The sequence below is a fragment of the Myxocyprinus asiaticus genome, chromosome 45, assembly GCF_019703515.2.
Source record: "Myxocyprinus asiaticus isolate MX2 ecotype Aquarium Trade chromosome 45, UBuf_Myxa_2, whole genome shotgun sequence".
Lineage (NCBI taxonomy): Eukaryota > Metazoa > Chordata > Actinopteri > Cypriniformes > Catostomidae > Myxocyprinus > Myxocyprinus asiaticus.
The window spans coordinates 28,845,174-28,858,165 of NC_059388.1; the positions used below are offsets into that span (position 1 = coordinate 28,845,174).

Genomic DNA, 12,992 nt, shown 5'->3' on the forward strand with positions numbered 1-12,992 from the left:
AAAGGCAGGAAATTAGCATATGTGCAGTAATGAGGACAATAATTGTGTGTTTGTCTGTGTGTGTGTGTGGACTCACTCTGGATGTTGGACTGCTGGGGTGTGTTGTGTAGTCTGAGCCGCCGGTGTAGTTGGACGCTTCACTCATGGTGCTGGTGGGACGTTCCTTCTTCTCGGTCACTGGTGTTTTAGTCGCTGGTCTGAATAGAGATGAGAGGGAGGATGGATGCAAGAGGGAAAAAACAGGAAGAACATGACATATGAACCTTATGTGCATCAAACTGATAAATCAGAGGAATATTCTAGGTTATTTTCAGCCAATGTCCTATACGTCTCTGCTGCATGCTGTCAGTTAGCACAGGCAATAAATCCATCTCGTCCCTCATTGTGTATAAACACATTGTGTTTACTGTAATGCACTTTCAATGGAACCTACTCCATGTAAAACTATCTTAAACAGCATTTTGCCGATTATTTTATAATTATGATGCATGCCGCTTATATAACTATATTGAGAAACTACACAGAATATTTGTTCTTTTTTTTCTCCCAATTTCTCCCCAATTTGGAATGCCCAATTCCCAATGCGCTCTAAGGTGGTTTAGTGACTCGCCTCAATCCAGGTGGCGGAGGACGAATCTCAGTTGCCTCCACACCTGAGACCGTCAATCTGCACATTTTTTCATGTGGCTTATAATAATTTCATGACAGCAAATGAGATGTACACAACATCTCAAATTTTTCTCAAAATTTACCGAAAAAGGGACACAACTTTATATTAGGTGTCTTTAACTACTATGTACTTAAGAATTTGATACAATTTACTCATTATGTACATACATGTTGTTGTATTGTACTTGTATTTAAAGTAGGGCCTGGGTAGCTCAGTGGTAAAGATGATAGCTAGTTCGCTAGTTCGAATCCCGGGGCATGCTGAGTGACTCCAGCCAGGTCTCCTAAGCAACCAAATTGGCCCGGTTGCTAGGGAGGGTAGAGTCACATGGGGTAACCTCCTCGTGGTCACTATAATGTGGTTCGTTCTCAGTGGGGTGTGTGGTGAGTTGAGCGTGGATGCCGCGGTGGGTGGCGTGAAACCTGTACATGCGCTATGTCTCCATGGCAACGAGCCACGTGATAAGATACGTGATAAGATGAGCGGGTTGATGATCTCAGATGCGGAGGCAACTGGGATTCGTCCTCCGCCACCCGGACTGAGGCGAATCACTACGTGACCACGAGGACTTAAAAGCACATTGGGAATTGGTCATTCCAAACTGGGAGAAAAAAATAAAAATACCTGTATATAATTACATCTGTAGTTACACTGTTAATCTTACCCCTAAACCTAACTCTAACCCTAACCCTATTAGTTACACAATACATACATTGTATTGTATGTATTTTAATGTTAGTCCATAGTATTTAAAGACACCTACTATAAAGTGGAACCAAAAAATGAAAACAGAAATTGTTTATATTATCTTTACAAGGCTGTTGGTAGAGAGTGAAATAGAGTTTAATAGTCTCTATCCACTTTACCTGCCATCTTTTTTGCCATACATTTTTTTTTTCTCCATAGGCTTTTAATAAAATCCATCATAAAGAGTGTTATAAGCCATTAACCAAACCAACCAGCTCCAAGCTGAATCACAACATTACAAACTTTGATTTGAAAATCGGACAAAAAGCAAAGTTACAAGACTGTGTACTACAATGAACTCCAATTCCATGAAGGTAATTTTCTATCACTAGTGGTAACAGCATGCCACAGCTGCATTAACACAGACACTAGGTTGAAAATAATCATGAATATTCCTTTAAAGGCAGAGTCGATGCAGACTGACTGCTGTGCAAAATTGGGCTCATCTTCTTCAGCTGCTGCAAAACACTCAAAGAGTTTGGGCCTCTAAACTCCCGTTTTAATAAGCAAGAGCAATTCAGTACCAAGACAGAGAAAGAGAGAGGGATGGAGAGAGAAAATTGGAGACAGACCTCATGTATCAAAGCAATTACTCACTCCACGTCTCTGCTGATATACTACCACACAATTGACAACTTTAAATGGCCTGCCAACTCTCAGCCCTGACCTAGTCAAGCTGAAGGGCAAAACCAAACTTAATGCAAGAAAGACGGAAAGATTCAAGGTTTTAAACGCAACGTCAAACCAGACCAGCGCCGTACCACCCTGATTTAAAGTTTGAAGTGAAGTTTCAAGTGAAGTTTGAAATTCCTGTCCCAATAATGGCACCAAATGGAATTGTAAAATATTATGACCATTTTCAAACAGGTAAACACAATAAATATGGCCATAGACCCTTAAATTCTCTTAGTATTGTGTTGGTGAATTGGGAAGCAGATCAGAGAGACACTGTCCCACAGGGTTGGCCTATATTCTGATGCTAAGGTGGAACAGCGACATCAAGAAAGAGCAGAGTTATCAGGAGCAAGGGAGAGAAAACCATGGTAAAAAAATAAAGCTGGCAGGCTTCTGGGTCACCTTGACAGAGAAAATTACCTCCCATTTCACAAAAGGGTAAATATACTGTAAGCACTCGTTTAACGGATAGTCTGATTGTTGCATCTCTTAGGTCGCGAGTGATTTCTTAACATGCGTGACTGACAAACCAGTGATCAGGAGGTTAAATATAGTTCACGCATTCAACACAGATTGTTTGCCTGTTACTTGACAACACAAGCATCTGACTTTGCACTGAAAACAGACACAGAGACCACATTGTGAGATGGTTGAAACAGTCCGCTGATCATGCTCACAACAGTGCAACACACAGAGACCGTTTCACAGCGCACAAAAAATACATTACACAACCACATTTTTAGTTGTGGAGTGGTGTTTGCCCGTGCAAAACTCTAGAATGCTTTCTGTGGTTTGCGAAGGTGATTGCTTACTGGACCAATAGAGTGCAACAGTTGTCTGCCCACTTTTTCATCTTGGTTGCAATAGTATATTTTTACTATTCATTTCTTCCATAGAATTTTATAAAAGCGTTCAGAGTTATGAATCTAACCATCCGCTCCGAGATTACTCACAATGTTAAAAAATTTGCTTTGAAGCAAAAAATTATTTGAAAATCAGACAAAAAGTCAAAGGTGCAAGACTGTGTACATATTAACGTCTATAATGAGGAAATTAACAACAATCCCATGAAGTAATCAGATAAAAAAATGATGGAAAATATAAAAATATGAATTTCAAGTTGTTGATTATAATATAAAAATAATATATATTATTATATATTATTAATATATATATTATTGCAAAATATTAGTACAGGGTTCGTACACATTTTGACTAGTACATTTCCATGACTTTTTCATGAATTTCTAAAACTCTTTTGCAGCGTTTTCAAATGTTTCAACTAGGGCTGTCGATTTAATGTGTTAATTCGGTGTGATTAATTATATTTAAAAAAATAACACGTTAAACAAATTAACGCAATTAATCATGTCCCCAAACCATAATAAGGAATATTTCGACCATCGGATCAATTCAAGCTTGAAGTACCACCTATTTTCAGCAGGGGGCAGTAAGCGATACTCAAGCTGCATGGGCAAAGCACAGCTGTAGAACAAACTTGCTTGACACTACTTGCGACATCACAAGATGAGAACGCACGCTTGGGTTCAAACACTTGATGGAGCGCAAATCAGAACACATGGATCTCAAGATGTGTTTTTCTAAGTTGCAAACCACGTTTTACTTGACACAGCGACCTAAACCGCTGCGTTGATGGCGCGATGCAACCAAAGCACTTTAAAAGCGTTCATTTGATGCACGTTTACACAGACGCGTCCTAATTCAATTGCAAAATGGATTTCTGTGGACTGTAGGCCAATGATAGGATTATGTTCAATAATATGGAAATACATTTATTGCCTTCTAAAGCCACTTTGTCTTATTAATGCTCTACCTGTCTGCCACAATAATGTAATGCTTTTTAATGAATTATTATTTTTATAATACATAGTATTTTTATAATTATTTAGATATAACTATTTACAGTATAATTATTTGATGGTTATATATTTTTGTTATTACAGAGTTATTTTTATTTGAGGGGCTTTCTCAGCAAATATTCATACATGCGATCAATTGCGGTTAATACGATTAATTACTCACCATTTCATGTAATTAATTCGATTAAACTTTTAATTGATTGACAGCCGTAGTTCCTACCCATTTATGAAAAATAAACTTCAGCATTGTGTATATAAGTCAAAACATACACCGTATACAATACCACTAAATACCTTATACAATACCACAATGACACTATAATAAATCAAGAAAGTTTTCTTTATATATTTTATATATATTTTTGTTGTTATTGTGAACACATTGTTTTTGCCTTGTCCTCTGACCACATCTTTTGGATGTCTCACTGTCAGCTTTTTAATGCCCAATTAGATTTTTTAAAAGCGACTTTTTTCCTATTCAAACAAATAGTGGAAATATACCGGTATATAGGTTATGCTTGTACAGTTAAATGTTAATCACTGGATTTAACTTTAATTAAACTCCAAGCCTCTTCCAAGATGGTTTGAGATTATTTGCATTGCCCACAAATAAGACAAAAATTCTTGCAAACTGTTTTCCGACCACTGACCACAGAGGGAGAAACTCTTCATATGAGCATTCTGTGAGAAGCACTTAAACTGTGAATCAGACATTTGCACTGACGGCTATTCTTTCAACATATAAACCTTCATGTATAATACAGAACTGTTCAGCACTAAAGGGAAAAGAATTGTGTTTAATATTAAATCTATATGGGACGCAGTTTGGCCCGTATTTTAGCACCTCACATCCTCAGTTTCACATACAATTGTCAGTGTTAATAATTACAGATTAGAATGGAATTAACATGGTGAGTTATTTCATACAAACATTCAAATCCTTAATATATTCAAACAAAAATGTAAATATGAAATGTACTAATTCCTTTACTTATACACTATCCATTTGAACTTGAGCTATCATGAGCGAACTTCTCAAGCGTTAATAAAGTGCAAAATGAGCCACCGCATGGCGTTACGGCTATTAACAAACTACTCCATTTATGCAGCAACGCATTTTGCCTACTGCTCCACGTGAGTAGCGCTTGTTCGCAGTGCTCCACGATCGCGCCAAACTTAAAGAATTCTTAGCACACTTGTATTGCTGAAAATATTTTGTTCCAAAACATTCAGTGTTAACTTGTTTATCCATGACTTGGAAAATACCATTTCTCAATTCCAAGACTTTGCATGGACTCAATGACCAGGATTTGCATGACACTACGAACCCTGTAAGTAGTTTGAGAGTGTAGGGAGAGCGACTCAACTGCATCATTCACATGGAAGTGGACAGTCACTGCAGAGCTCTTTTGGTGCACTTTGTTTGCTATGATTCTCTGATTGGTGGATCTTTCTTTGTTGAATTCACACGTTGTGTCGTTTTTCACCAGAAAATTAGCTAATAAAAATTCAGTTGAAATAATGTCGATCGATGGCTTCAACAGAAGCATTTGCTTCGATTTACAACCTTTGACTATGATGTAATGGGATTTGTTCTACCTAGATATTGCTCGAGTGTCTCTTTCAACAGAAGTCTATAGAATTTCTTTCACCCATTTTACGTCCGTCAGGTGAAAATTATAAGTCTGATCACTTAGAAAAGTAAAAGTAAAATTCTCCTCAATAAGCCACATGATTTGAGGTATCATTGTCTGTAGCAAAAACAATACAGGGTGAGCTGCACACCAAAGTTTAATACTTACGGTTGAGGATTTCCCTAAGTTTGAGCTACAGTAATAGAGATGCTTGCCTTAGCAAACACCACAAATTATCTATCACAGAATCATTTAGGAGAGGACAAGGCTGACTGTTGGGTCAGGGTAGTACAAGGATCCAAGTTCCACCTTCCACGCCACTGAGCTGAAATTAAATTGACCATTCAGCACGGCTATTAGCGTTCATTAATTAATCTCTTCTAAAATAATGAGCTTTAGCACGCTGCTCGATAGCCACACTGGCGGTCATCACTCAGACGACATCTGACAGCGCCTTCAGCCAGACATCAGAGGAAGAGTGGCAGGACATGTGAAATTAGCCTGATGAAAGCCACGCTGAATTGCGAGATAATTGACTGTGTGTGCGTTCAGAGGAGATTGTGGGTGGGATGGGTACAAGTACCAACCAGAGGTCATGGAGATAAAAAGCAAGCCTTCAAATTTCTCATCCTTATGCTATCTCTCTCTCTCAAGCCCTTCAACTTAACCCTCTTTCATCTACGGCAACATCATTTGGGGAGTTAAATGCAGCAACCTTGAAGAACATTAAGAATAATCACTAAATTAAAATGTCTAAATATAAAAAGAAATATTACAAAGTTGTTTTCAATGCTTCTACAGTAAAGCAAATCAGGATATTCAATGAGATTATTATTATTATTATTATTTTACTTAATCCATCTGGTATTGATTGGATCATAAAAAGTGGTCTATATATGACTGGTCGTTGGAGGGGAGTGGTTGAAAAGTAAGAGGGCATGGTGACGTCAGATGAAAAGGAAAGTCATTTCAGAGGTGAAGCAAGTCACTGCACTGTGATGAAGGATTACGAAGACATTTGTTTTGTTATTTTTTTTTGGAAACATTTGCACCGCAGAATCGTTCACAATATGACCAGAAATGTTTGCAAAGAAAGTAAATATGGAACATTTTTAATTCATGTAGACTTTAATGGCTTTGCAGCTTAATGTATTGAAAACTATTTAAAACCGTATCGCTAAAGCAATTCTCTGAAGGCCTCAACTGCCGCCCTACTTTGTATTCCAGATGTTATCCCCTAAAAAAAAGACAGGTAAATCAGCATTCTGGGATATTTTTTAGTTCCTTAGCTCTGGAACACATTGCCAAAATTAGGGAAGCAGGCCTCTAGGACACTTTTAGAAAGCAGCTTAACTTTTCTTACCTTAGTTGCTTTAATATTTTTACATCATAAAATTTGTAGCCTTTTTGGTATTTGCCGATATGATACCTGTTTTTTGGTTTTGTTTATAAAAATAAAATAAAAAATTGTAACATTGCAGTTGTCAAATACAGTACTGTGAGACTGATGATTTGAGGGCAGCATCTTTATAATTTTTCCAGCAACTGTTACTCAAAAAAACAATAATAATAATAATAATAATAAAAAAAAAGTAATTTTAACTCACATTGTCAAAAATGGCCAAAAACACAAATTCCATGTTTTCCATTTTATGTTAATTCGGTATTCAACAGTTTATTTAAATGTATCATCAAAATGGTGTCTAAATAAATAGAAAATTTTATCAAATAAATTAAAAATAATCAACATATTACATTATTTCATTTGATCAAATGAAGTGCTTTTATACAGATCCTCACAGCCCAATGCAAAACACAATGAGTTATTTTTGTCAAATAAAGTGTTGCACAACAGAGCATCACAGATGTGAGATATTGCTTAAATATAATACAATTAATGATTTATTAATATTATTACAGTGAGTATTACATAACTATACAGTAGTGATATATTTCTGTCATATTTTCTTTCCATTTAAATGGAGCTTTTATTTTGGCAGAAGATTTTATTTTGGAGTGAAGCCCTTTCAGTTAATGCATGTTTTTGAGGGTGACCCAGTGTGATTTTAAAACCGGAAAAGGCTGCAATATAATTAAATAAATATGTAGTCTGTATGTGCTGCGTGCTTCAAAGTATGATGCAAGAAGTGAACTCTTCCTTTAATGATTTGATGTGCATTACTTTGCAATTTTCCTTGGTGTGTTCCTTTTTTTGTATCATGCTTAACTTTTGCAAACTGTACCGTAAAAAGCTTCACATTTACCATAAACCTGTCAAAGGCAGGTCTCTTAACATCAATTACAACCAGTACGCCATCACTCTTTAACTAACGAGAGGCCACCAAGGGTGCATGTATGTCAAGCCCTGTATCGGTATACGTTAAGCTGTCACTCCTGATAAATGAGTGTTTGCAGACGCAAAGACCACTCTGTTGCACACCAAATGTGCAGGATTACAGAAGCCCCGCTGAAATAGCGAAGAACAATATAATTCATCTTTGACGGAGACCGACAGCTCGCACCCCACAGCGCAACGGTGCAACTTCAGCGAAAGGAGACTCATGTTTCTTTTTCTACGTGGGCAACACAAATCGGACGGAACACATAAATCTTGCAGATAAATCTTGCATATCTTCACATTAGCAATGCATAGCAGGATATCAGGCAATCCAATTCAAAAAGTGCTGCGGGTTAGTGTTTGAGCAGAATTAATGAGACAGAATGGCAAAACAACCAGAGATTAATGGAGGCCCCATTTTTAAAAGAAGCAAATGAAGCTTAAGAGAAGAGATGACAAAAAAGGCAACCATTCTGCTCCCTGCAAAAGCATTACCTGTTGAAAACAAAATGCACAAGTTTCCCACAATTCAGGCTAGAAAACAGAAAAAGGAAAGGAAAATGAACAGTTATCATTTAAGTTTTTTAAAACATTTCAGAATCAATTTATAATTATAAATAATCCTAAAACAGGATAATAGTTGTCTTAACATGGTTTTTAGCTGAACAAAGCTGATTTAGGTGGTTGAACAGCTGGACTACCAGTTGATGGGGTTGGGGTCGACCTGTAACACCATTCTGGTCTTAGTTAGGGCTGGTAGGACCACTTTGGCTAAGCTGGTGGGTACCTGGTTGAGCTAGTTAACCATGCCCCAAAACACAGCTGGTTGACCAGCTTGACCATCTTGAGCTGGTATAAACTGTTTTTTCCAGCAAGTAAAAGTTAGAAAGCAAAAAAAGAAATAATAAAAAAAGTAAAAGAAGTGAAGCTGTTGCTGATATAAATATGGAATAGAAATACTAAGTCAAGTCATTTTCAAAGTATTAATCTCTAGGCCTCTTGAGATAGTGGATCATCTGTAACAACACTGACCAGCATTTGGGGTGTTAAACACAACTGCCTTGAATTTACAATCTTGGATTTACAGTCTTCTGTCACAAAATTGGCACCTTCAAGCAGAAAGGAGCTTATTAGCGATGCACCAATGTACTGGCTGCCAATATTTATCAGCCAGTTATCGACCAAATTAAAACCATCTGCATATTGGTTATTAGCATGAAAAAGCAGATATGAAAAAATGATGGTTTAATTATAATTAATTAATAACACACTTTGGAAAATCTCTGTGAATTCAAATGCACAATCTAGAAATAATAAAAAAGTCACAATAAGTAGAAGAGTTGGCTCTCCTAAGAACATGTCATGTTAAATTTGTATTCTTTCTCATTTTCACGTTAATGCGGAAAACCGCCATGAAGTGGCACTTACCTATAGGCTACATGATGAGGGAAACAATCTCGAAACCAGCAGACTTTGACTTCTGAGACATTGGTATGATATTGATTAATGAAGCATGAATGATTGAATTAAGATTGAAATCGTAATATGGCCTAGCACGGTAACTAAACCATAAAAGGCTGCATTTTAAAATATAGTCTGCATTAAGTGCTTCAGCCTGTGCTGTGTGAGCAAGCGGCGCCCTCTAGCGGTCTTGACGGCATTATTCATGATCCATTAGGGTTTCTTTTCCTTTGGTTAAAACTTGGTATTTTTTCATGATGTGGTTGACATTTCCATGGAATTGCTCAACATATGCAAAGTATGAATTTGTTATGTTCTATAATATACAGCACATACATGTAAAATCCGAGTTCTGTTGTTTTTAAGTGCAAAAATGTTTTAGAAGTACAAAATAGCCTTTTTTCACATCAATCATCATGTTATCATATTTAGTTATTTTTTTCTATCTTTTTATCTTCTATTTATCTTTTATTGTTGTTCTCTTTAAAACTTTGGTCTGTGTTCAATAGATGCAATCCATGTTCAAATGGAAATAATTTATTTTTAGATCAGTAAAAAAAAAAAAAAAAAGAAGCTTTTGTACTTATTTTTAAAGCATAATTCCTAAGTATAACAGTGATCTGATGTAGCTAAGTGGCTAAATATCTGTATTGTTACCTGCCTATAACTCTTTCTTAAAACCAGTATCAGTATCAAAAATAAAATAAAAAATAATATCGGTGCATCCTTAAAGCTTATTTCACTCAGCCCTACCATTCCTGTAATGTTTGGCTATAGAAACATTGCGTCAGGGATGTGCATTTGCATCTGCCACACAATAATCAACAACTCAAATCACAGCAGTGGCGTTCTGATTGCGGCATTGTCCACATGGGCGTAAAGTTGGAAGCTATGCTAACAGCCTCCACATTTTGATTAATACATGCACATATTTACATGACTGCACAGCTACCTGTTTGCACCCGAGGGTGGGAGTTTACACCATTGCGGTAATGAAAGACATCTGGAGTGTTTCTCAAAACATATAAGGCCAGACGAGCGCTATTACAGCGTGCCCCAACCTCATATATCACAACAGTCTAACAAAATGAGGAAATATGAGAAATTATGAGGATGGTGATATAAACTGATGAAAGAAGTGACTGTGCAAATTAATGTTGTCCACTATGACGAGGGGAAACTAGAGGTCATGTTGTCAACGTATAGCAAAGGTGACTGTGGCTAGTGCTCATAACAGGCTGTGTGCTGTCTTCCGGCCAGTAGCTGAAATAAATTACAGCGATGTAATTCCCATTAAGGGCATGGTAAAGCAAAGAAAGGATCCAGAAGACAGAGGCGAGCGAGTGGGCGCGAGAAAGAGTTGTGGGCCTCCGTAACCTTGTTATCATGAGAGCAAAGCTCCAGCGCACCATTTAATCCCATTAGCCTACTCCATCAGCGCAGTGGAGAGGCCACAAGTGCGCAAAGGCGCTTGGCATCACTTCTCCCACACATTCTTTCTGAAGTGGACATGGCAATGGTGATTGTCAAGGGCTTATTTACGCCAGGCATGTAGATGAGTTATGGACTTCTCCAATTTAAAGCTCCAGTGTGTAATATTGGTGCAACTAGCGTTACTAAACGGATCTGCCAAAATAAAAATTTTAAAACAGGTTTCCCCAAATACTTCCGCAATCTGTCACTGGTCATACAAACCCAAACTCAGGCCATTGGTTGAGTAAATGTTGCTCAAATTTGTCTCTGAATATTAAGCTGGTATAGTATTTTAACATAAAAATGACACACTTCAGCTTTAGGAAACCTCAGTTAAATCAATGCCAAAGAATGCAGTGTGTATGTAAACAATACTTTCCACTGAATATATACTGCAACATATTGTGCACAAAATAAATTTCAGGAAACTGCACAAAAAAAAAAAAAAAAAAGCAGCTTTGCAGGAATCGGTTCTTAAACTGTCTCCAGCAATTGGTTTGCACAGGAGCAGATACATTATTCTCCACGCCTGTCGATACCCCAGCTGATTAAGACAGACCAATGGCCTTAAACACAATGCTTTATCTGGCAGGCAGATATAGGCAGATTGCAGTCTGAAGGAAATCTATGGCTTAACGACAAGTGTGTTCTTGAGGAATTACTTTGATTCAATTTGACAACTAATTAGTGTTGGTAAATTATCTTTTCAGCAATGCAATATGCAATGAGATAAACATCTCTATCTTACCTTATTGACAAAATATCTTTATCGATTTCTTTCACTACATTCCTTTTCTCTGTGCAAATTTCTCTAATGCAAAACAAAATGTGACAATCTAACAATTCTATATATTATGTCTGAAAAATATTTACTTTTAGAAACACTCTTAAAAATAAATGTTTTTTAATCAACAAATGTGGTTCCATGAAGTTCCACCCAAGGAACCTTCCTATTGAACAAAATGTCTTTACAGTGGAAAAAAAGGTTCTTTAGACTTTAAAAAGGTTCTTCACTTTGTTGGAACCATTATTTTTAAGATTGTAGAAGTAGAGATAGGTGTTATGACCAAAATCATATATCAGGATAATTTTATAATCACAGCAACAGTATACTGTATATATCACAATATACTTATTTTGCTGGAAATTCGATGAAAAAGTTGTTGGAAAAAAAGCCATTGAAAGGTACATGTCATTAATTTTCTCTTGATGATGCAAAAAAAGAAAAAAAAACTTCAAAACTGTAGAAATAAGTTTAATTCTCGGTTATAATGGCAAGTTGTGTGTTGCTCATCAACCATAAACAACTGAACTCAACACTACTACTTACAGTAAGTTCTTCCTTGTCTTGACTTGTTTGGGGTCTGTCACGGTCTGTATTTTCAAATTATTCTATATTTCTTTGTCGCTCTTATGCGGAAGAAACCTAAAGCTGTCCTAACTGCAGTACATACTGACCAGTCCTACCTGTAGACATAGGTGTCAGCCAACACGATCTCACAAGAATTTGTCACAATAGGTGGCAAATTTGTACGAGTTCATTCGTACAAAACAGTATGATTTATACACCCACCAATGAGAGATGCGTCCCTTGTGTCCTTGTAGTTCCCGATGTGGCGTTTAATCCAAAACTGTGTTTTTGTAACTTAAACCCCTAGCCCTAACCCCATCCCTAAACCTACCCAAATAATGTAACACTTTACCCTACCCAGAGCAAAATGTTAATTAATGATATTAATGTTAAAAGGGCAAAGGACACTTTAGGCCTAAGTCCTACAAATTGGTTCGAATTCGCCGCCTTGTAGTATTGTGACGAATTCTCATGAAACTATACTGGTGTCAACAACAAACCAATCAACAAAACTTCACCATTTGAGTTACAATGTCTCTTGAAGCAAGAACTGGCTGAAAAGAGATCTTTCTAAAGAGAGGCCGAAAACCAATCAGATGGTTTTGACTAATCAAAACCAGTGTGAACATTGTATCACATTCTCCGCTCTGAAATTTCACGCCATGCTTGACATCGCTTATGGCACCATCTTACAAACACACCTTCGAGTGCTACTTTCTCACATCATCTAACACAGTGTGGAGTAAAAATACGTGTAAATCTC

General features: G+C 36.9%; 1 protein-coding gene across 23 annotated transcripts in view; it reads right to left on the reverse strand.

Moving 5' to 3' along the window:
• The window catches only part of LOC127435273 (pleckstrin homology domain-containing family A member 5-like), a 207,633-nt gene that overhangs the window by 61,615 nt on the left and 133,026 nt on the right, over positions 1–12,992 (reverse strand). For 18 of the 23 annotated variants that reach the window (XM_051688583.1, XM_051688600.1, XM_051688599.1 and 15 more), the window contains exons 5-6: positions 8,440–8,478; positions 77–197 (exon numbers count right to left, since the gene is read on the reverse strand). In XM_051688583.1, the coding sequence (XP_051544543.1) occupies positions 77–197; positions 8,440–8,478 (160 nt within the window). The remainder of the gene's footprint in view (positions 1–76; positions 198–8,439; positions 8,479–12,992) is intronic. The other 5 variants (XM_051688606.1, XM_051688601.1, XM_051688605.1 and 2 more) reach the window with 1 other exon arrangement.